Source organism: Mangifera indica, chromosome 3 (assembly GCF_011075055.1).
Source record: "Mangifera indica cultivar Alphonso chromosome 3, CATAS_Mindica_2.1, whole genome shotgun sequence".
Lineage (NCBI taxonomy): Eukaryota > Viridiplantae > Streptophyta > Magnoliopsida > Sapindales > Anacardiaceae > Mangifera > Mangifera indica.
Genome location: NC_058139.1, coordinates 10561795 through 10586620, shown reverse-complemented (window position 1 = coordinate 10586620; position 24826 = coordinate 10561795). Strand labels below are relative to the sequence as shown.

Below are 24826 nucleotides of genomic sequence, written 5' to 3'. Positions count from 1 at the left end.
CTTGTTCATTGTTTTGTGGTTTAATTCATACACCTCGTTACTTACGTCCTAGCATTTGGCAGTGCCGGCATTTGGTTGCCGACCCATGCCGGATCGATCAACATGCGTTGATCACTGTCACTTTCTTTCATTCTACACCCCCTATAAATAATGAGCCACCAGTTCAACTTTTTCTCAAAGCACTCATAGCTCAACAAATTTGTAACTTTTACATTAACAAAAGTTTCTAATTGAGTGCTAAAATCGTAATACTGGACATGTCGGATTCCAAGTTGTTCATCATTCTTGTCATTGTAGCCATTTCCGTTCCTTCAATTTTGGCAACAGAGTTTAAGGTTGGAGATGCCACAGGTTGGACTCTTAATTTCGATTACCAAAAGTGGGCTGAGGGGAAGGAGTTTCGCGTCGGTGACAAACTTAGTAAGTTAATTACTCTATAAATTAATTAATCAACACTTCATTTAAGGATTACTTTATGGAGATGGCTGATTGATTATGATTTTACTGATGTTTATTGGGTTGGTGCAGTTTTCAATTATCCACAGGGAGTTCACAATGTGATGAGAATAACTGATGCAACTTCCTTCCAACAGTGTACGAAACCAGCTAATGCTACAATTTTAACTTCAGGAAAAGATGAAATTACGCTGAGTTCACCTGGAAAGAAATGGTATATTTGCGGAGTTGGGCAGCATTGTGTGGCTGGAAAAATGAAGCTACCAATAACAGTATTGGCTGTAGGCGAAAGTTTACCTCCAGTATCTGCTCCTTCTCCTTCAACTACTACTCCTTCTCCTTCAACTACTCCACCATCCTCTGCAACTGGAAGGACGGCGTCACTTTTCTATGGATTCATGGCTGTTGTGGCTGCTTTTGTTGGATCCTTGATGATTTAGTACGGAAACTAACCGTGTTGATGATACAATTTAATGTAATATTCCTTGAGTAATTGTTTTGGTGTGATTCTTCTAAGTTTACTATTGTTATGGGCGTGAATCTGGGGATATTGACTTGTATTTTGTATTGAAATTGAGATTTAATCATTTAATTGAAAGAAGTTATCTCGTTAAGCATGTATACACTTGCTGTTTTCGAATATGTTGTGCGGATAAGTTTACCCTTGAAAATGAAGCCTAGTTATTAGACATCAGGTATTCAACTAGACAATTAAAGACATGATATGTTAACTATGTGCATGTTATCACATAGCACAAATGAATAGATTCCAATCAATATGCAATGAGTAGAGTAAACTTATCTCAAATAGGTATAGAGTTTGAGTGGTCGATTAAGGTCGATGTCTTCACTGACTAAAATATATGAGTTATTACCATAACATATATTAATAAAATATAATCATTGTGACCGTTAAATGATATACATCACGCTAAATGCAGAATGACAATACTATTTCTCGCTATTTAGATGCACATGTGTCATCCATACGAGAAAAAAAAAATCCAAGGCTCTTATGTCTCAATAATTACAATTATGCTCTTTTCTTCTTGCTCTGTAAATAAAGGGTTGCAATATTGGAAGGAGGCTGACCAAATTTTACGACAAATGATAGAAAAGAAAATGGGTCCCTGACTCCATAGCTAAAAGGTCATTGTTTTTCCCTGACCATGCTAGTTAGCATAGTGATCCAATCTTTCATTTGAATCCTTCTTCAAGTTTAAGAAAATATTCTCTAAAGTCTCTTTAGAATTCGTTCGATAACATTTCAAATTCACTTATCACAACAAACAAGAACATTATTTGTAATTGTTTTCCAAAAACACATTATAAAAAAGAGTATTAAAAATAGGGTTGATGTAGGTCCGCTCAAACAATCGAAATCACTTTAAAAATTCTCTTGTATTACAGTAATAGTGTTTTGTGCTTACTACACACGTACAATCCACTTACAATTTCACCACAACTTTCACATAGTATCTTTGGGTAATTACATCAGGACATTAGTGTAATTTTCTACATCAACAACATATATTCACGAAAAAAAAAAAGAGTAAAATAGAGAATTGACAACTGATCAAATGTAATGAAATGGCTATAATAATGGCTTAAAATGTTGGAAGTGCGTAGCTCTTCTGCATCACTGGTCTCGCAGGCTGAGGCATGAGGTTGGGGACTTGGGCGAGTTAAGTAGGCCATCAATGAATGGCTATTTAGGATGTGTGTAAACGAGCTTTCTCACTTTTAGTTTTACTTAGACCTGACAGATGGATTGGCTGGAAATGGCCTGAATCAGATGGGTATGGTAAAAGAATGCAGTTCCGAAAAGTCTTAGTAATAAAATATGATTAGTATCGTACATGCACAGGTACGAGTGGATCCACGGGTTCTCTCATTTTGTTTTCACTTCTGCTTCTGCATTTGATTCTCTCATTTTTCTTTCACTTCTGCTTCTGCATTTAATGCTTTGAATCCATCCCATGTTTTCCCACTAGGCTATTAATAGTATCTCTTCATCTTCTTCGTCTTCTTTATCTTTCATGTTCTTCTTGTCCTTTCTTCACAGGCCCAAGATAAGTTTACCTCAATTACCTACCTTCAACTCAACTCAGTGGGATAAAGTTCCGGTTTTGGTTTTTGAAGTTATTAATATTATTATTTTGTTTACTTGATCTCTTCTTGTTATTTTTCTTTGGTGTTTTATTTGATTTTGGTTTGACAAAATCATACCTTTCTTTCGTCTTTTCCTGCTTTCCTCTTGTGCTTTTACCTATTCTCTCGAGTGGGAAATCAAGCTCCCAACACGGTTTGTCTGGTTTGATTGGCCCCTTATCATCATCTCCCTTTTAAAATTCACATTCTTTGTAAAACTGGGTTCTATTTTTACTGGTATTATTTTTTTAAAATGCGGGTATTGACCGGTATATTCGAATCGGATTTTTTTATTGATTTTTTTCTATCTAAATTTTATGAATATATTTTTATAAATGTATTTTTTACCATTCACTTTATAATATTTATATAATTTGTATATTTTTTAAGGGTATTGAAAAAAATATCACTTTTTTAATCTGTTTATACAATTTTATTACACATTTTTTTATTAAATATTTATACTATTTTATTAGTTAAATATCTAAACTATTTTTATCATTATCTTACTGTATACAGTACAATAGATGATAAATAGTATAAATAATCTATTATAAACAATAGCAATAAACAATGAACAATAACATTTTATATAACAATTATTATAAACAGTATAATATATTATAAATAGTAATAATAGATAATAAACAATAACATTTTATACAAAACTCTATTATAAATAATATAATAAATGATAAACAGTTGAAATTGTTTAATATAAACAGTATAATAAGCGATAAATAATATTATCATACGAATTTAAACTTAATCGTAATAGAGGTATTTTAGAAATTATAAAGTTTTAATGATATAATTATTATGTATATAAAAAATGTAATAAAACTGTATAAGCAAACCAATTTATGGATTTTTTTTCAATATCCCTTTTTATTCCCTATTTACTATTTGGGATTTTAGGTGTAGTTTTATATTTATTAATTAATTGCTTTTCTCCATTGGATACATGTATATTCACGTCATGTCTCATCATAAATAGCACATTTAGTGAAAGAAAAATGATACATGTTCGCTGGGAAGCAGACTCAGCGCTGCAATGACGAAGTCGGTTACCTGCTTGAGTGCACGGAGGCATGCCTACGGAAGGTACGATAATCTATTCTACTTTTTATTACTATTCCTTAAGTTCTACATTCTGACTTGGGTAGCTGATTTGAAATTGCCACAGGATTTTGGGCATCCTCTGAGTAAGATGGTCAAGTTCCCAAACAGGTTTCTCGCACTGGTGTCTCACTTGAGTTAAACACTCGATAACTGCAGAAACTTTTAACAGTTTGTTTTTGGCTGTGAGAAATACATGGAAGGCACAGTAATATGATTCAACATCTTACATCTCAGGCCACTGGTCTATCAGATCTATGATAAACCGACTTCGGTGGTCTATACAATCTGCAGGTGGCTGTGCATAATGTTAGTAATAGAAGGTCAATCTTGTACAGTTTTCAAGACCTCCTCCCTCATACCATGCTCCATATTTTTTTATTTTCGTATCATAAACACTTTGTATCAGCCATTAATTGAGAAATGCATCCTATACATTTCTAAGAGTTTCTTCAAATTTTCTTCGGCTCAATTGGTGAAGCCCTTTTTGCAGTTTCTTATAAGCGTTTAGGATGAATTCTCCTGTATAGACATGGGGACGTACTATGCCCGGGTGGCCTCAATAAGACCCGTTGTGCTAGTGGGTTGAGCTAGGGTTGGACCTAAATCGAGTTAATTCAGATTCGAAGGCTGATTTAATTCAATTTGATTAGGTTCAAATTTGTTCATTTCAAATATAAATCAAATTCAAGTTAAGAGGTTTAACTAATTTTAAATCGAACTGTACTCAAGCTATAAAGAGTTCTGCTAACAAGCTGGATAGCTGATTCAATTCAGTTCAAACGTGGTTTATGACTTAATTAAAATTATATTAAATAATTGTTAAATAATATCGTTTTATCAATAAGTTACGAATTGAACCCACATATTCGAGCTAAACTCTAATTAAACTCGAATTAAACTATTTTTATTCGAATAAAATTTGAATCATCCATCATATTGGCTTGGTAAATTCAAACCGAATTTAAATAGAATTATTTTTTATTCAAATCAAACTTAAGTTAAGGAAATTCAGATTCAGTTAGTTTCAAATATACTCCTAGCCATATCAAGAGCAATGTAAACTTTGCAGATTATACAGGCCCGTCAAATGAAGAGTGTCTGCGAACCCCATATCATATCTACTTTTGTAACTATATTTATGTAGATAAGACAATAGGTAAATCCAAACAAGAATTGGGGAAATTGAAACGCGAGCATTAGTTATAAATTTATGGTTGTGTACTTAGACAATCATGATTATCGGCAAAATACAAAAAAAAAAAAAAGTAAATCTGAGTATAATGATATTCCTCCAGGCCGGGCCCCAAATTATATCCAGGTAACATAAAATATTCATATAGGAGGGCCTAGCATAATATACATCCAATCTGGTTTATAATAAGTTTTAGTGCCCTTCTTCATTCCCTCTTTCAAAATCTTTATTAGATGAATTCTGCTTGGTTAGAGCATTCTTTGTCCAACGCCTAATATCGTATGCTCTTTTGAAGGGTTTCTTCTCCTTGACAAGCCTTCTCTTTGTTATGGCAATGGCAAGATCATTAGGGAATAATGTGTGCCAAACGAAGGCATGAAGAAGAGTGGACACAAATAACACAGACACCATTGTTGATGACATGAAGGAAAGACTAAGTGCAAGCCCCTTGCTTAGAGCACAAGGAACCTCCTCTGCATACTTGATTGTTGCCACTGATGCTGTTGTCATGGGGAATGTATAAGACCACCACGCCACTGAGAACCTGCGAGGTGGTTAAACGTATAACAATTAATATAATGAATCAGTGGACATTTGAATTTCCATAAATTTATTATAAAGGTTCTCACTTGAATCCTGTGAAGAAGTTGATACGAACGACTAACGAGACATAGAGAAAAAGTGCGATGAAGAAGCAAGTCCTTGACAATCCATCAAAATCTCCATAGATAGCTTCCCAAGCGATGCTAGCAGCCGATGGGGCAGCTATGAACATAGAGTAGACAGGGTGTAACTCTTTAGGCAATGCTTCACTTGTTGGCAGTCTTTGATACAATGTCACAAATACCACAAGATAATGCGCAAAACCAATTGCCCATAAAAACTTTCCAGCCTCCTTCCACCCAACCTTAGCAGCTAAAATTGCCCCAACAAAGTTTCCAACCACCGATAAATGTGAGGATGGGTTGGCCACCTTACACAGACGCCTTTTACCCCCAGAAAGCCATTGCCCATAAATCTTGAGTTCAAGAAAGAAATAGGGTGCCATGAAGGTGCACCAAAGGGCAGGGTGTAGAGGCCCGGGTGCTATCATAGTTGGTACTCCAATGGCTAAGAACATACACACAACCCAAGGAGCAAAGAAGAAATTGACCCTCACAGGGTGAAAATATTCTCTTTTCACAGCTTCAAAGTAGAATATGCATTTGAGTAAGTAGGTGATAAAAACTGATACTACGACAGCTAGTGCAAGCAGCCACAAGGCAAGATTGATGTAAAGAGGAATATGGAGAAATTTGGTAGCCGGGCTTGTTGCAAGAGTACGCCATAGAACAGCTTGGCTGCTGAGACCAAGACATATACCAAAGCAACCAATTGGGAACCGAAGAAGAAAGGGCCATTTCTCATCTTTAGGCAGCAGAATGTCCTCATAATCCTGCACAATTTAGTTACAAGAGTATGAACATATAAATTTGAGACACTTTGTTAATCCATGAAATGGAAGTACTGGTATGTTACCTTGACTTCGTCTAATTCAGGACCTCTAAGAGCTGCGAAATATCTGCCAGCAGGAACACTTTTGTTAAGAGATTCATCAAGTCTGCCAGAGCCATCGCTTCTTTGGGGTTCCAATTCTTTCTCCTTTCTCGTTGGCAACAACGAATTCTGCTTGCTGAGAGTGGATTTGGTTCTAAACATACTGAAGTCCCCTTTCCTAGCTTCACCACCGAATCTATTAGCCGAGTCAAATCCTCCAAAACTACGTCCACTTCTCTCAAGAGCCCTTCTCTCATCATTATCATTATTAGATTCTCTATTCAGCACTGAAAAGCCCGTCTCAAGGGACACTTGTCTACTAAAACTCTTATGCACTGGTCTTCTCGATTCTCTAACTCCTCTAAAGCCTTTGTTCAAGCCTTTTTTTGCTTTGTCTTGAATTCTGGTTATTCCTTCTTCCTCTTCTGGCACAACTTCTTGAATGTCCTCAAAATGAGTCTCAAGTGACTTTAGAGAAGTTGCTCGTGTATCCATTTTGTTTAAGTTAACAGTCAACAAGGTAAAAACCTCAACCAGGGGTTTTTATAATTTAAGGTTTTGATGATAGTTTTACATGATTTGTTGATCAAATACTGAAGCAATGTAGCTCGTTGGAAGGCTTCACGAGGACTTTTGAAAAAAGGGTATTGGCTTTTATGGTTGTTGAGCTACATGAAATAGTAGCCAATACTTTTCAGCATGGAAAAGTGAAAGTTTGAGGGATTTCGTGTGAAAGAAGATCAATAATTTTGTGGCTTAGGGGCTCAGGAAATGTGACATTCAACGAAAAAACTTAGGAGGCTCCAAGACCTCCATGACAGTTCACGAGTTTTGCCTATTAAACAAGTACGTTCTGCTTTATAGATTCGTAGTCCTTCGGTATATAATCAAAAGTGTTTACAGCAACTACAATTCATCAAAAATATTTAACACAAATTTACAATTCAATCACAATCCTAATACAAGTGAAATACATCAAAGTTTACAAAGGCATAGATGGACACTAAGGCTTATTTGATTTTCCAAGAGTCTGATTCAGGTATCAGGCAATCCATTCAAAACATTTAGAAATTTTCTATCTTTTTAATAGGAAATTGAAATTTGTCTTGTAAGAGAATAACTATACAGAAGGCACACACTCAACCAGGTTACAGGCCAGCCAAAAGTTCAAATTTTCTATCTTTGTTTTTTTTGGGTTCTCAGGTGATGTCATATGTATGTATCACTTATGTAAAAATTCATCACATACTTTGGTTAATAATAAAATTAATCATTTATATAGAAAAACATCTTATTATTCTCTTTTCATTTCTTATATTCTTTTGTCAATTTAATCCACAACTTCAACAATTTGTAATCCTTTGAAAGATTAGGGGTTATTATTCATTTGTTTATATATAATGGATTGTCTGAAATAAACATGCATGACATAGTTTTAAAAAAATTAAGAAACCTAAAGTTTTTAGTGAAAATATATTGTGTTCTATGTTGATGTAGTTCAAGAAGATACTTTTAATATTTTATTATCAAAATAGAAAGATTACTTTGAAAATAGATTACTTAGAAGATTACTGGGTATAAATGATTATTATGTTTGATAAAATTTGGTAGGTATAAATAATTATTGTGTTTGGTTAAAGGTAATAAAATATTACTACTAAATTATTTTACTTAAATGCCCTTGAATATAATTATTTTTAAATATTTTTTATATTATTTGTCATATTAATTAAAAATAAATTTATTTTTGTCTTAAAAAATTAATAAATAATAATATAATTATAATAAAATCAAAATTACTTTGATAATCTTTAAATACCTAAGGTGAAGGTGGTAATCAGATTATCACCTATATTATCTGCCACGTCAGCATTGGTAATAGAAGATTACTGTAATATTTTATTACTAACAAACCAAACAAGGGAATAAAAGATAGATTACTAAGGTAATCTTCAAAATCTCAAACCAAATGCCCCCTAAGTGAAATAAATGGTTTAAACAATTAATATTTGGATTAACGGAAAATATATTTAAACCATAATAGTTGAATCTTGTATAAAAAATTTAATTTTTTGTATCATGTATCGAATATCGTATCATATCATATGATACAACTTTTAAAAAATAAAATAATAAAAAATCAAATTGTTATATCATCATTTTAGAAAATACCAGAAACACTTTTGAAAATTTAAGATTTTTTATATGCATTCTTAGTATCTTATCATTTTTTCTAAAAATTATATTGATCTGTATCGATAATATATATCGTATTATTTTATACATATTATATCGTATGATATATCTACTATATCATATTAATTCGATATACCTCATAATACATATTTTTTTTACTTATATTATATCGTATCATACTATATATAAAAAAATACTAATAACTATTATTTAAACTATTAATATTATTTATTTATAAGAAGTTAATAATTCCCAACCTTGAGAACCAAATTCCACCAATACCCAAGAACTCCTCATTAATTACCAAATTTTATCAAGAATGCGTAAGTTTTCTTCCGTACATTGGAAAGAACTTTGGGTCCTCCAATCAAGGGAACCTTTTTATTGTCTTTATTGATAGAGACGTGAAGTGGCTAGCTGAGAGGCTTGAAATGTCTTAATAGCTTTTGATTGGAAGGGATTAAGTCCTTGATATTATTATCAGGGCAACATGATTCAGTTGTTGGATCAAAGTGGTGATGAGTTGGTCGAGCCTCCAATGACATCTTTTAGTTGTGTAGATACTTTAGGTGCAATCAACTATTCTCTAAATCAAGGCAAGTTGGATTTTATTGACATGATTGATTGTCCTTGACAAGGTGATGGTGTTAGCATCGTTGGTTCTTTTTTTTTTTTTTTTGGGTTAGAATTGACTGAAATGAATTTCTTTATTAGACTCATAGAGAGGCTCTTTCTCTAGAGTTAAATTATTGATGTTGAAAATTATATCAACAAGAAATATATTAAATTGTGAATGTAATTTAATACAAGTAAATGAAAACAACGAGATCTTAATAAACAGAATGATATTTTTAAAGTGATTCAACTTATTACTCAAAAACATATGTTTCCCATTATTAGTTTTTTATTACAATTTGATAGCACAACAGAATGAATGTTAAAAGTGTAAACAAAATGTCTTTGTACAATTCTTAATTTTTAGGACAAGAGACGTAGTTGTATATATAATTACATAATTGAATATTACGATTTTGATATAATGAATCTGGGCAAATTCCTGTTAAGGAAAGTAGATGATCATGTGCTATCGATTTGATAAGAAGTGGCCTTTATCATGTAATGGTAGGCAATAAAAAAGGCGTGATGAGAAGATCATAAGAATTAAAAAACAATTATAACTACTAAGAATTCATTTTCTTACATTTTAGACAGAAGGTCTTTTGTATGTATCATATCATGAACTCGTGAGTAAATAATACATATAATCACTTCATGTTGTTGTCTAACTAATTGTTATATATCAACTCATTGTCTCTTTGATGTCAGTTTTATAAGTTTAACGAAAGAGAAATCCCACCTCACAATAGTTTCTTTTAAGCACTTTAATTAATACCTCAAATTTTCATTTCCTAATTTTGTTTTGTAAGAAACTTCTTGTACGGGCTGGGGTGTAATAGGGTCTAGGTAAAGGGATTCAATTTTATTTTCGGCTGCATTTGTCCTTCCATATTTCCTCCAACATATATAGATATTGTAATGAAAGAAATAAGAAACCTTTCACTTTGGCATTGTAGATTGGCAGCATGTCTGTCAGTGTGCGTAGACGAAGATTTTAATGCCTTAAAATGATGTATCTGATTCAGAAGCTCCACAAACTAATTAATGTTGTCATTCATTAATTTTACTATTATTTGATATCATTTATGGTTGTCACAGGAATCATATTTGCATGGGATTCCTTTCCCTTCTCTTAACTTATTGACAGCCTCTTTCTTGAAATATGACACAGATTTTATCTTCAAATTCTAGCTTGTTAATGTTAATAATAAATGGAAGATAACATTAACCAAGTAACAAAGAGGTAGCATTGTTTGCCCGATAAACGTCGACCTCAAGTTTTCCAAACAAAACAATAGCCAATAATTTCAGCCTCAAACAATGACAAACCAGTCAAGCTATCAGACAGCGATTATGAATAGTATAGCCATGGACATACTCACAAATCCTTATAGACCCAATTCAGATCCATCAATTTCTAATCAAATAACCTAGATATATATATATAGAGAGAGAAAGAGAGTCAAGATTGAAAACCACAACATGGTGTTACAGTTTTTTGATAAAATATGCGACGATATCTTTGCTTCCAAGCCTCAAACATCCACATCAAATTTTATATACTAAAATTTATGCCATGTAATACCAACTCATATGTATTCATATAATTCCTTTTGTATACGTAGATAAGAATCCTAAGTTGATAATTTGGTTACCCAAAATATGAACCAACCAAGAGAAGGATATTCATATGGACAAGTAATATGTGAGTCTAGTTAATAGGTGTACCTTTTTTAATTTCCATAAAGACTAAAACCTCTTTGATAGTTTTAAGTATGTTTAACTCGTGAAGCAATTAAATATCTACTTGCAAAAACTGACCCAATTGAGTCAATGGGGTGTCGATGGCATGCGGTTTGCCTTGTCCTGCACATTAAGTCGACCTTAAATTCTAGATCAAAATAAACAAGCTTGTGGCTGAAATAAATAGTAACATTATTTTGGTTTGTTTTTGTGATAAATCAGTAAGAAAAAGGGTGTGAAAGTGACAAGACAATGTTTATCGGAGATATTCAGAGGTTGCATGAAAGGACAAGGGTGTTTTCAGGGTGGGGTGGTGAGCTGAGTGGCGAACAAAGGAAGAAAAGAAGGGGACAAATTTTGAGGCCTAATTGTGGACAGATTCTATCGCTTTGTTCCTCGTGGAGATTCCTACCAAGACGTAACGAATTAAAACAATCCCAGATCAGAAGGATTGCCATTCTTCATTACTTGCTTCAAAGAAACTCTTTTATTGCTTGCACATTAAAACGAAAGGAGAATACTCCACTTGTCCCCTTGACTAGAATTGGCCAGATGACTATTTCCCACCCAAGGTTTTCACCCTTTCTGTTTTAAAAAGCTAATTTTTCATCCATCTATTAAAGCTAACCATTAATTTTAATAGTAAAAAAATATTTATATCATTTTATTCAAATACAATGATAGAAAATGCAAGAGAGTTGTAAGTTTAATCTTCAAAACTTGTTAAGAACAAATAAATAATTTCTTATTTTGTTTAAAAAATTACCATATGTATCTTATATATTTTTTTAAATATATTTATAATTATGATAGTTTTAATATAACATTTACGTATTTAATTTGTTATATTCTATTCATTTATCAGAGTGTAATTATAATTTTTAAAAATATCAAAGGACATAATAAAGTATAAAAAATTCTAAAACACTCCCAAACATTTTAAGAATTTCTGAAACCCCCTAAATATGTTCATTATCACCACTAAAATTTAAAAAAATTACAATTTACCTTAAACAAACAAATATATATCATTGGCATTTTTATATATACTTATACTAGCAATTTATTATTTTTGATTTAAATTAATATAACTTAGCATTACAAAAATTATTTAATAAATTTTTTATAACACATTATTATTATTTAGTTAGAGAATTTTTTGCCTTTTCAATATATTTTAAAAAAAAATTAACAAATTTTTTTAACAAAATTAACCTTCCATGGGAAATATTCATTTAGCCAGTAGAATTAAATAACTAAAAAATATATTTTTATATTTTTTATATTTAATATAAATAATATATTTTTATATAATTAAATATAATTATTATATTTTTATAACTCAGGAATTTGCCATCAACAGCATACCCATTTCAGTAAACTGGCTCACTCTTCCTCCCTCCAAAAGGAAACAAAATTAGGAGGAAAAATCCCAACAACTAAAAAATCTAATCTTTCCTTGAACGACGGAAAAGATCCAACGGCGCACAAAAATTAAAAAAAAATAAAATAAAATTCGAAAAATGAAATAAAAACACTTGAAAAAAGCTACACACGCCACTCCTTTTGTAATCTCCCGCGATCTTTTTTTCTTTTTCATTTCCGGCGAGCATGACTCCACTGCTCTTCGCATGATGACCCGACCCCGACCCAGACCTGGTCAAAAGTCCAATTCAGCTTCTACTACTAGTAGTAGCGGTGGAGGAACCGCCATGAGAGTGATTGTACCCTTACAAGGAGTGGTTCAAGGGAGAGGAGGTTTGTTTTTAGGCTCTGTAATCCCCTGTGCACTCTTCTACTTTCTTCAGCTCTATCTCAAAAGGTTCCGAAATGACCCGGGTGACCCCAACGACCCCAGTTCTTCCTCTTCGCCGCCTAGAACGGGTTCTCCAGATACGTCGCAATCTAATTTGGCGGAGCAGTTGACGGAGCTTTCTGGGTTCTCGCGGTCTTTGTCTCGGTCGCTATTGTCACCGCGAAATGCTGGGGGACCCGTTTCTGTGTCGACTCGAGTCAGTTCGATTCTGAAGAGTGCTGAATCGCCGTATTACTTGGGCTTAAAGCGGGTTGAGGATGACACGTATCATGAAGTCGGTAATTCGGGTGGAATTATTCAGCTTGGTTTGGCTGAAAACAAGGTTTTTTTTTTTTTAACTGTTTATTTCAGCTTTTAAATGGAAAAGGTTGTTTTCTTTGTCAACTTATATTGTTAAAAATAAACCTGTTTTTGTAATTTCAATGTGGCTGATGAGTTTGAGCATTTGCTATGTTATGTTTGGTTGACGTAGTTGTCATTAGATTTGGTTGAGGATTGGCTTGACCAGAATGCAAGAGAGGCGTTAGTGGGTGGAGGAGCAAATTGTGAGCGATCAAATAGAAAGGGGATTGCCAGTTACCATGCTTTTGATGGACTGATGGAGTTGAAAGTGGTAACTCATTATTTCGTTTTGTGTAACTTACATATTTCTTGTTTTGAATCAAACAGTCTAATTAGTTTTGTATGTGTGGTGCTGTGTCTGCAGTCTTCTAATTATTTGAGTGATTCATCTTCCTTCTCATTTCAGTTCAAATACTCAATATCATACTGGCCAACTTGCTGGAGTTAATATGTTGGTTTCTAGAAATTATAAATTAGAGTACCACTAGGGGTGGATTTGAGCAGAGGTGGCAACAACTTGAAATGAGCTTGGCGTAGGTGAGCTTGAGCTTGAGCCTAAGCCAAGATGTGTTCAGCTTGCCAAACTCACAAGTCGAGAAAAGTTTGATTCAAATCAATTGAAACAACATTGTTTGAACTAATACATATCAAAATGACGTCGCTTGGTCGACTTTAGTTTGACTACACTATCAAGTTGAACTCAAGTTTGGCTTCCCTCAAGTTGAGCGAAGCTTAAGCTTGTTAAGGCTCAAGCTTGACTATTTTAAATTGAGTCAAACTCAAGCTAGCCCACATAGTATTGCATAGCCTTACCATATTATCACCTATTTATTTACTTCTCATCACCACTTAGTATTGCATTAATTTGGGATGTTAAATTTAGGATAACTTATGGGATGTGTAACATTAACGTATAAGTTATTATGACAAAATGGATTAACATTCTTAGAGACATGCTGTGGAAATTGACAACCTGCCCCAAAAAGTCTAGGACATCCGTTTTGATCAATTATGAATAATCTGGCAAGAGTGTCATAAAATCTCAACCAATGTAGGACTTTTCGATTTGAAAAGTTTGTAATTCAATATAACCGCAAAGTGATTGCCCTTGGATTGAGAATATTTTGTGTTACCTTAAATGCAAAATAGTTTCATCAGCATTTGTAAGATTTATGAAATTTTATGAAAGAATTAAAGTTTTCAGATATTGGAATATAATACAAGTGATTGAAAAGTTTTCTGATGAATGCGTGGCAGTAATATGTAATTACATATCTGCTTTTAATGATTATTGTGTTTTGGGACTAGGTAAGGTGCACTGGTAACATTGTCAACCATCAATAACACAACAAAATATTGGAAGTTATTTGCTGATTAAAACCGGGCTTAATATTGCCTCAGTTCTGTAGAAGTGCCTCTATAATTTATTTTGCAGTTGATTGTTTGTGCTTTTTTCGTAAATGATAGATATTTAGAAGACTACCACTAATTGCATGTCAATTTAATTAGAGCAGTTATAAATTTTTGTTTTATTTTGGATGCCTTTGAATTCTTTCTGGTGATAAATTCCTTTATCTTGGTTCTGACATTAATCTCACAAGGTTGCTATTATTCAGAGTTCAGTTGCTAGTTATACATATTCAAGAAAATTTCGATATCATGCTTTTTCTTTCAAGTAATTGGCATTGAAAGATCAAGCCTTTAATGATCAGTCTCACTTGCATAGATTATTAATGTTGTTTGTCGATAGATTGTGTTTTATTTTTATCTCGTAAATTACATCTATTTATTGGATTTTCACTAATCGCACTAATCCTACAGGCTGTTGCTGGGTTTATGTCCCAAGTCATGGAAAAAGAAATTTCCTTCAATCCTTCACAAATAGTATTAACAGCTGGTGCATCTCCTGCAGTAGAGATACTCAGCTTCTGCCTTGCAGACAGCGGGAATGCATTTCTTGTTCCAACACCTTATCATCCTAGGTAATGATTTGACCCCATGTTTCAGTTTCAGAAGATATTTAATTCAGTAATTGTTAAACCCTGTCAGACAACTGAAGCTCTGAACTCAATATGCAGTCTTGATAGGGATGTAAAATGGCGAACTGGAGTAGACATAATCCCTGTTCCCTGCCGCAGTGCTGACAACTTCAGTGTAAGTATTACTGCTCTAGATCGAGCTTTCAACCAGGCTAGGAAGCGTGGTATCAGAGTTCATGGTATTATAATATCAAATCCTGCAAGTCCTGTTGGCAATCTATTTAACCGGGATACACTTTACAGCCTTCTGGACTTTGCTAGGGAGAAGAAGATCCATATAGTCTCTAACGAATTGCTAGTTGGGTCCACTTATGGAAGTGAAGAATTTGTGAGCATGGCAGATATCATTGATGTAGAAGACCTTGACAGGGACAGAGTTCATATAGTATATGCTCTATCAGAAGACCTTTCTCTTCCAGGTTTTAGGATGGGAATTATTTACTCCTACAATGAGAATGTTCTGTCCGCTACTAGAAAAATGGCTAGGTTCTCATCTGTTTCAGCTCCAATTCAGCAATTGCTAGTTTCAATGCTTACCGACACTAAATTTGTTGACAAGTTCGTCAAGACTAATAGGGAGAGACTTGGAAGAATGTATGTTGAGTTTGCAGGAGGATTAAAACAGTTGGGCATTGAGTGCACAAAAAGTAGTGGGGGTTTCTACTGTTGGGCTGACATGAGTGGATTAATCAGCTCTTACAGTGAGAAAGGGGAGCTTGAACTTTGGGATAAGTTGTTGAATGTGGCTAAGCTCAATGTAATTCCTGGATCTTCTTGTCACTGTATTGAACCAGGATGGTTCTGTTTCTGTCTTACTTTGTTGACTGAAAAAGATATCCCTGTAGTTATGGAACGAATTCTAAGAATTTCCAAAACCTGTAAAATTCATACTTGAACTGCAATTGGATTATTATTTCAGTGTTAAATCACATGCAGAACTGCAGCCATATTAGTTTTAACTAGCCATCTTCAGGATTAACGTGATGCAATATGATCAAAGTTGGGTGTGGCTTGAAAAACTTTCACATCACCAAATGATGCTTGATGAAGCATACTGAATGACCCTCCCATAATTATGTCAAGTCAGCAGAAAATATTGCTATTTACTGCCTTGAAGGGATAATAGTCAGAAGGGGAAACAATGTTCACAAATTAGTATCATTCATTCCAGTATGCCCCCTCTATTATTTCGCACCCCATGCGTTTCTCCCAATCTTTAACAATAATCGTGGCCCAAATGCTGAATGGACATTACAAACAATCACACTCAAGCTCTCTATGCTTTTGTTTCTAGCTGTTGTCCTACTGAACGATTTACAGCATGAAATTAGGTTCTATCACGGAGGCAAAAGCGTCTTCAGTTTTTTTTTTTCTCATTTTGCTCATCATACTTCAAGTTCTATGTAGAAAAAGTGAAACAAGATTCAACTGCTAAAAAAGAAGATACAGATAATGAATCGTTTTATTGAAAATTATAAATGTCAGCAACAATGGATTAATGCTAATCGCAAAAAGAATACAAAAGAATGATTTCTTTTTCCCCTTCCCATCTCTTACAATAATCTAACTCTGCCACCTCTACACAACTTACTCACATCCCCTTCCACCTAGACTTTTCTTTGATCTTGCAACAGAAAAAAAGAACAGTTAATTGACTCTAGAAGTGGTTCAATAAACTCTCCATTTTCGCATTTTAATCAAACTATGATTCCAGTCCATTTCTGATGGATTCAAGAAATTGAACAACTTCAGCCATGCTTGGTCTTCTTGAAGGAACTTCTGATGTACAAATTAGCCCCAATTTCATAACCTGAATCAATTCATTCTCTGCAAAACCCCGCAAGCGTGAATCAAAACAAGCCGAAGCAGAGCCACTCTCAAACAGTTCTCTGGCATATTCACGTAAAACCACCACCTCATTTGTACTAGGACTCTCCACTGGTTTCCTCCCTGTAACCAGCTCCAAAAGAATGACGCCAAAACTATAAACATCGCATTTGTCACTCAACCTATAACTTTGAGCCAACTCCGGTGCTACATACCCAACTGCGTTGTGAAATTTGGTTAAACCATTGTTGTCCAAGATGGGAAGAAATTTTCCCAATCCATAATCAGACAACTTAGCCTCGTAATTTTCATCTAAGAGTATGTTAGTGGACTTGATGTTGAGATGAAGTATTGGAGGCCTACAATCATGGTGAAGGTAAGCAAGTGCTCTTGCAGTCCCAACAGCAATCTGAAACCTCCTAGGCCAGTTCAATTCACTATTGCCGATACCAGTACTGGTTCCTGGATAATTAAGCCCGTGTAGATTATCATACAGATTTCCGTTTGGAACAAATTCGGATAGAACTAGCTTATTTGATGAAGACCAATAATAACCTAGAAAGGGAACCAAATTGGGGTGTCGTAAGCTACCTAACCGCCCAATTTCCAGCTCAAATTCTTCTTGGTTTCTAATCCTTCCTATAGTCTCCAGCTTTTTAACGGCAATTGAAATCCCTCCTTCAAAAGTGGCTCTATACACTGATCCAATTGAGCCACCACCTATTAGGCATTCCTTGTCAAGCAAGGATTTGATGCCAGCCTGCCAATCTTCATACTTTGATGGCAAACTCTTGCTAAAGAGAACCAACTTCCCAATTATAACACTTGACTCTGTTGAAGCAAGAGGTGTGCTCTCAACATCAATAGTTTCATCATCTCTTCTTCTCTTCCGTGCCTTGATGTTCATGATGGACACCACACAAACCCCAGTAAGGATAACTGCTGCAGCAACAATTGCAACAATAGCAGAAACACTAAGAACCTTGGGTCTCTTTGATGTCGAAGTAGTGCCACTAGGACTTCCTGAGCAAGATATCTCCAGAGGCGGACCACAGAGTCCAGGGTTGTTGAAAAATGCCGATGCACCAAAATGCTGGATAGTTGAAGGAATAGTCCCCGAGAGATTGTTAAAAGAAAGGTTGAAATATGTTAAATTCATCAAATTTCCAAGGGAAACAGGGATTGGCCCAAAAAGTGAATTTTGTGACAGATCTAGAATTTGGAGATTGGACAAGTTTCCTATGCTAGGTGGAATGCTTCCACTAAGCTGGTTCTGATGTAAATCAAGGATTTGTAAATATGTCATGTTATATAAGGTTCGAGGAATGTCTCCCTCTAAAGCATTACCAGAAACATCCCTGCAACAATATATTAGAGGTTTCTCAGCATAAATTAAAACCAACATTGCTTAACGTTTAGAGTATATGAAGATAGGGATTGAACTCACAGCAAACGAAGGAACTGACAATTGCTTATATCACCTGGAACTTCACCAACAAGGTTGAGATTGTGCAAATCCAAAACTTGAAGGAACTCAATACTCCCAAACTTTGGTGGGATCGTTCCATCTATGGAATTATTGCCCAATCTGACAAACCTAAGTCTCACTAGATTGGTAATACCAGTTGGAATAGTCCCATTCAACCTGTTAAAACCCAAGTCTATGGCCTTAAGGTTTCTACAATTTGTAACGCTCACTGGAATTTCACCATTTAACTCATTCCATGAAGCATCCAAAACTTCCATTCCTTCACCACAAGTTTCAATCTCTGGTATCTCCCCTTGAAAGTGATTGTGTGACACGTTGAAGTAACTGATGTTCTTCTGTGCAAGAGCTCCAAATGGAGCCAACCCAGTGAACATATTACTGCTTAGATCCAAATGCTTGATGCTCTGGCACTTTGATATTTGCTCTTGAACACTCCCCATTAACACATTGTCTCTGACAGATATGAAATTTAATACCGGGATATTGCAAATTTGAGGAGGCAGTTCACCACTGAGATTGTTGAAAGAGAAATCAAATCCTTCAAGATAAGTACAATTGGCAATAGACAGAGGAATTGGACCAGAAAGACTGTTGTGAGACAAAGAAACAAACTTGGTCTTATTACAAAACTTAAATAAAGCAAAAGGAATTTGTCCAGTATAACCATTCCTAGACAAATCCAGGAGTCTTATATTTGGTAAGTCACCGATAAATTCAGGGATAGATCCAGAAAGTGCATTAGAGCTCACATTGATCTTCCACAATGTTTGTATTTGAAGATAATCTTGAGGAATATTACCTGAAAATTGATTACCAAACAATGTCAAGACCCTCAGATGCTTTAAACCAGAGAGGACTGGAGATAAAACTCCAGAAAGGCTAGTGTTCCACAACACAATCTTGTCCACAAAACCATCTGGATTACAAATCACACCCTTGAAATTTTCACAAGGATTGCCACTTGAGACCCATGAAGACAAGGAATTATATGGATCATTTGTGATGTTCCCCTTGAACTGTAGCAAGATTTCCTTTTCAGTTGCTGGTGAAACTAGAGTGATTGTGAGACAAGTGAAAATGAGAAATAGGTGGATACTTCTCATGCTCGAAAACTTGTGAAAATGGATCTACCCGTTTGGCATTATTAATTCTTGAATCCAATAGAAAGATCTACCCACCTCACTTCAATTGATGATACTCCACTTGGAAGATAATAACAATAAATACAGTATCATTATCATAATCCTGCCCAAAGAGCAGCATTTGATGACCTTATTGTACCACAATTTGAACACATTTGTGTCAACAATATCCTCTTAGCTGTAGATGGAAATAAATGAATTTTCCTTCTAAGCATGATCAGCAAGTCAAGGCTGAAAAAGGAGGATCTGGGAAGTTAACATTTTTAATTGATTATTCCAGGGGGGAAGTGGGAAAGTAGAAGGAATTGTTTAGGTGTTGAAAGAAAAACAGAAAAGGAAATGGAGAAGAAACAAGCATGAAAAGTAAATGAAATGAAATGAAATGGAGGAAGCTTTGCTGGAAAGGGAGCAGGTGAAGAAATTAAATAAGCAATGTAAGCAACAAAAACAGAAGATAAACCACGTGCATGTCCACTTCTGGTTTGTCTCTCTGTAAAAGAGATTGATAAGAAAATGATGAATGAATAAAGAAAAAGGTTTGGGTTTTGGTCTTGGGTAATGTTGGCTCACCTTCATGTAGGGTCTGTTTGGCTGTCTGGAATGGAGTTGAGCATTTATTCTCTCTCACCAACCACCAAGCCACTACCTTTCTTTCACATACACATTCATTAATGTTAATACAATTGGCAATTAGAAGAAGAAGAAGAAGAAGAAGAAGAAGAACAGCAGTAAAGGAGAAGGCAAAGAGTTTTCTTCATTTGTTTTGTTGACTCAGTTGTGCTTTTCCTTTTCACTTATTCAACTTTCTTCTTCTATCCGTTTCGAGTGAGACCTTATCTTTTTCTAGGATTAAATTAATTTAAACAATAAATAAATATATAAAATAATAATAAATGTTTCACTGTTTAAGGAAAAATATATTTGACCAAGAAAGGCAAAATCGTTTTACCTTGATATCCCTGAAATTAAATTATACATGTTACTTCATTATAAAATAATATTTATTTATTTATATATTTAAAATAAATACATATAATATTATTATTTTATTTATTAAAATAGAAATGTTCCGGTATAAATTTTGTGGAATATTTTTTTGTTGAGCGCATCTATCTGACTAGGTAAAAACCTTTGACGAAAGAAGGAAATGTGAAGTAGCCGGTGAGAGCATTTGAGGACCGTTGATCTGATAACATAAATAAATAGGTAAATATTGCCGATCAGATCATCTTAACGTTTCTGAAGGTCTTACTTAATAAATATTGTTGGTTTCTGGCCCACATTTGTGCATGAAATGCTTTTAATGCAATATTAAATGGGCCCCAACAAACCACCACAGCCTTTTAATATTTTTATTTATTTATTTATTTTTTGTTTTGTAAGTCTCTAATCTCTATTTGCCTTTGCCCACGTCAACGTCTCACTGTCATCGTGCTTTAAGACACACAACACAACTGGTGCACCGATGGACAGCTGACGTTCCCTAAATTAAAATTGCCCAAAAGACTTATTCCCACCCAAGGGTTGGTTTATACCCAAATTCTCACCAATAATATTTTAAAAACTCAAATATTCATCAATTATCTAATTTTTATTAAATTTTATTATTAATTACAAAGATAAAAACGTTATTTAACTAATAATGTTAAAAAAATTATAATTTTTATTCTCTTTTTTAATCTTAATTTTGAAAACTAGTAATTTTTCTCATGACTTCATATTTTTTAGTTTTAAAAAGTGATATTTTCTCAATTTTATGGTTTCATATTTTTCAAATTTCTCTTTTACAATAACCCTCCAAACTTTTTTGAAAGTGTCATTTCACCCGCATATAATCTCCATCTATTGCCCTTCTTCTAGCGACCTCCTCCCTCCGTCTTCAAACGACATCAGCCTAACATTCATTATAATACCCTCAGGTATGTTTCAGGGGTAATTACGTCTTTTGACCATATTTCGAGAATATATATATATTCACATGTATGTGTGTGTTTATATATATATATATATATATATATATATATATATATATATATATATATATATATATATAAATAAAAAGAAAGAAAAAAGAAAATGAGATAAAGATTATATATAGAGAGAGAAAAGTCAAAAAATACAACTTTTACCCTTTTTTCCATCATTTTCCCGTCTCTTCCAGAAGGAAGCAGATTTCCTCTTGCTTTTGCTGTGTTTTTTAAAGAAAAGTTGGTGATTTGGAAGGGTTTTGGAAGATAAATAAGGAAGGAAAATAAGAGAAAGCATTTTGGGAGTCTTGGTAACCAAAAGATCTCTTCCTTTTCCTTTTACCTATGTTTATATATATATTGGATGCATATTATATGAATATGTTATTATGTTTTAGTATTGATTTAAGGTGATTTCGGTGATAAAGAAAGCAAAACAATGAGGGGGGAGCCAACTTGCAAAGATTGGCTTGAAACAAGGTAAGGGTTGTCATCTTTAATATGTTACATATTTTAGGCTTTTGATTCCTTGGATTTATGTTATAAATGATGATTTTGAAGTTGAGGAATGTTATTTTGCCATTTGATATATCTATGTGTGTGATTTTTAAATCCGCTTTTCAATGATATATAGCTTGTATAAATTAGAAATTGTTTGGACTGTTAAATTGCTTAAACAAAAAAACTTTCTTACCAAATAAATAGTGAAGGCAGTTTTTTGCCACTGACTTCATCCCACGTTTTGGCTGTCTTATCTGATGAATCATAAGTGTTATTATAACTTGTTGGAAATCTCTTTAAATCCTCTTTTCAATGATCTATAGCTTGTATAAATTAGAGATTATTTAGACTGTTAAATATTGTATGAACCAAAAGGATTGTTTTACTAAATAAACAGTGAAAACAGTTTTTGCCACTGATTTCATCCCACGTTTTGACTGTCTTATCTAATGAATTATGAGTGCTATTATAGATTTTTGGAAAGCTTTTTGAATCCTCTTTTCAACGATATATAGTTTGTATGAATTAGAGACTGTTTGGGCTATTAAATTGTATGAAAAAGATGGATGCCCTACCAAATAAACAGTTTCGTGAACAATATTTCACAATTTTTGGGAAAGAAAGAAAAGGAGAAAAAGGAAAGGAAGAAAGAAAGAAAGGAAAGGAGAGATAAAAAAAAAGCAAGAAAATGAATTTGAGGCTCAAGATTTAGGGGTCGTCCCAAGAGTATGGTCTGGTGAGTTATGAATAGATTTAGATGGAAGCAAGATTAGTAAGATATAAGACATACATGCATGCTATGAACTATAAGGGGACACTTTACACTACACCGCCCATAGTAGGGCACGTCCGCAGTAGGACACGTTCATAGTAGGACATAGACCCCTAGTAGGGTCCGCTTGCAGTAGAGCATGCTCATAGTAAAGCTCAATTCAGATTCAAAATGGTGTAATGAGATAAAGGAAGAGAGCTCGAGCTTAAAAAGGTGTCAAATCCCTATAGTCAACTTCCAAAAAATATCAAATAGACACCACATAGGACAAAGTATGACTCAAATAGTAAAAAATGAATCAGATTATCCCCTTGATTTCTTATAAAGGTTATAATGTTGGGTTGAATCCTGAGAGGGAGTTAGAATAGGAAATTAGATAGTTTACTTAATTCTTTCCCTTTACTAAGTGTTCTTATCTCTTACTTTCTTTTCTTTCATGATTGCAGGTACAGGTGATCATGGTAGCTGCGAGGTAGGGTCAGGTCAACGAAAATAGATCTGATTGGAGCAAATTATCTCTGGTTTATATTACATGCATACAGTCGCATGTTCTAGTTGACTTTTAACCTTTTTGAGATGATTGTACAATTGTATAAGATTACTCCATATTTTCAGATGCTTCCAGATGAGTTTTTATATGAGTATATATATCTTTTGTTCGCTTCCAGATTTTTAATTTTCTTAGAATAATTTTTAAACACTTTTAGTGATCTCATTTTAAAGTATTTCAAAGAAAAAAAAATAGACGCTCCAGATATTAATTCGTAACATTTCTCCTTCGGTGGGTAGTACTTTTTGGGGAGGGATGTTACATTCATCTCTTGTGAAGTGAGGGCAAAAAAGGTGTATCCATTTCTGCAGCCTCCTTTATGTTTTTACGTTCAAGAGAGAGATGTGTTTTTCTACCTCTTATGTGTCTCTTGCTTGAGCAGGGAAAGAGAGGAACAAAAGGCGTCGACCAAAGAAAGAGCAGTCATTGGTGTGTTGAACGGGAGGAATGGAAGGCGTCGAGCTTAGAAAGAGAGGTCATTGGTGATGTATGTCGTCATCGAGCAGAGAAAGAGAGGTCATCATCAAGTAAAAACACATCTTTCTCAGACACAAAAACACAAACGAGGCCACAAAAATGAACACACCCTCTTTGTCCTTTCTTCACCAAAGACGAATGTTGGGTTGATAATGATTGGAGATGAAAGGAAGAGGTCGCAAGAAGAAGGGGAGCAAATGGAGATTATATAGGGGTGAAACGAAACTTTCAAAAAGCCTAAGGGGCAATTGCAAAAAAGAAACTTGAAAATTATGAACCCCATAGCCCCGGGGGGGGGGGGGGGGGGGGGGGGGGGGGGGAGAGTGAGGGAGGAGAGTTACTCTTCAAAACTGAAAAATGTGAGGTTAGAGAAAAAATTATCTGTTTTCAAAATTATAGTGGGTTAAATGAAATAAAATTTTAGTTTTTTTTAATAATACTAGTTAACTAACGTTTTTACCCTTATAACTAATAACAAAATTTAACAGAAATTAGATAATTAATGAGTATTTAAAATTTTGAAATATTCGAGATGAAACTTGGGTAGTAGACTAATCTGTGGGTGGTACCAAGTCTTTGGCCATTAAAATAATATAAATCTACTATTGAAAAATATTTTTTTATCATAAAAGAATCTTAAATTTAAAAATCATATTATATTAATAATTAAATAGAATGATGACTATGATGTTAAGAGTCAAATTGATGATATCAAAAAGGTTACTCTATTTGAAAGGGGAAAAGAATATCAATAATATATTTTCAAACTTTAAAGATTTATTTGATAAAAATTGTTATCTCAATAAAAAAAAAATTTAAAAATCTCAAAAATAGTCCTTAACATTCTCTATTCTAATTAAGGGTGATCAAGTAATTAATACATTATTGTC

At 33.8% G+C, this 24826-nt stretch overlaps 4 protein-coding genes across 4 annotated transcripts; 2 read left to right on the top strand and 2 right to left on the bottom strand.

Annotated features, from left to right (window-relative positions):
• Positions 1-257: 257 nt before the first annotated feature.
• LOC123211085 (blue copper protein 1b-like) lies at positions 258-896 on the top strand. Its single transcript, XM_044629615.1, has 2 exons — positions 258-420; positions 529-896. The coding sequence occupies exons 1-2, from the start codon at positions 258-260 to the stop codon at positions 894-896; spliced, it is 531 nt and encodes a 176-aa protein (XP_044485550.1).
• Positions 897-4911: 4015 nt separating this feature from the next.
• On the bottom strand, positions 4912-7004 carry LOC123211708 (guard cell S-type anion channel SLAC1-like). The gene is made up of 3 exons (XM_044630550.1): positions 6440-7004; positions 5551-6356; positions 4912-5465 (listed from the first exon to the last, which is right to left on the bottom strand). The coding sequence occupies exons 1-3, from the start codon at positions 6950-6952 to the stop codon at positions 5114-5116; spliced, it is 1671 nt and encodes a 556-aa protein (XP_044486485.1). The 5' UTR covers positions 6953-7004; the 3' UTR covers positions 4912-5113.
• Positions 7005-12503: 5499 nt separating this feature from the next.
• On the top strand, positions 12504-16137 carry LOC123211709 (probable aminotransferase ACS10). Its single transcript, XM_044630552.1, has 4 exons — positions 12504-13152; positions 13303-13443; positions 14994-15154; positions 15251-16137. The coding sequence occupies exons 1-4, from the start codon at positions 12646-12648 to the stop codon at positions 16104-16106; spliced, it is 1665 nt and encodes a 554-aa protein (XP_044486487.1). The 5' UTR covers positions 12504-12645; the 3' UTR covers positions 16107-16137.
• Positions 16138-16655: 518 nt separating this feature from the next.
• On the bottom strand, positions 16656-20443 carry LOC123211707 (probable LRR receptor-like serine/threonine-protein kinase At1g12460). The gene is made up of 2 exons (XM_044630549.1): positions 18486-20443; positions 16656-18396 (listed from the first exon to the last, which is right to left on the bottom strand). The coding sequence occupies exons 1-2, from the start codon at positions 19628-19630 to the stop codon at positions 16914-16916; spliced, it is 2628 nt and encodes an 875-aa protein (XP_044486484.1). The 5' UTR covers positions 19631-20443; the 3' UTR covers positions 16656-16913.
• Between the last annotated feature and the right edge of the window lie 4383 nt (positions 20444-24826).

Bases quoted from the DNA above. Each gene is read 5' to 3' on its own strand.
- LOC123211708 (XM_044630550.1), bottom strand. From the start codon at position 6,952: ATGGATACACGAGCAACTTCTCTAAAGTCACTTGAGACTCATTTTGAG. The intron at 6,357-6,439 runs GTAACATACCAG...TAAATTGTGCAG, and splicing joins CTGAATTAGACGAAGTCAAG to GATTATGAGGACATTCTGCT. The intron at 5,466-5,550 runs GTGAGAACCTTT...ACCACCTCGCAG, and splicing joins AACTTCTTCACAGGATTCAA to GTTCTCAGTGGCGTGGTGGT.
- LOC123211707 (XM_044630549.1), bottom strand. From the start codon at position 19,630: ATGAGAAGTATCCACCTATTTCTCATTTTCACTTGTCTCACAATCACT. The intron at 18,397-18,485 runs GTGAGTTCAATC...ATATTGTTGCAG, and splicing joins TGTCAGTTCCTTCGTTTGCT to GGATGTTTCTGGTAATGCTT.
- LOC123211085 (XM_044629615.1), top strand. From the start codon at position 258: ATGTCGGATTCCAAGTTGTTCATCATTCTTGTCATTGTAGCCATTTCC. The intron at 421-528 runs GTAAGTTAATTA...GGGTTGGTGCAG, and splicing joins TCGCGTCGGTGACAAACTTA to TTTTCAATTATCCACAGGGA.
- LOC123211709 (XM_044630552.1), top strand. From the start codon at position 12,646: ATGATGACCCGACCCCGACCCAGACCTGGTCAAAAGTCCAATTCAGCT. The intron at 13,444-14,993 runs GTAACTCATTAT...CTAATCCTACAG, and splicing joins GACTGATGGAGTTGAAAGTG to GCTGTTGCTGGGTTTATGTC. The intron at 15,155-15,250 runs GTAATGATTTGA...CTCAATATGCAG, and splicing joins CCAACACCTTATCATCCTAG to TCTTGATAGGGATGTAAAAT.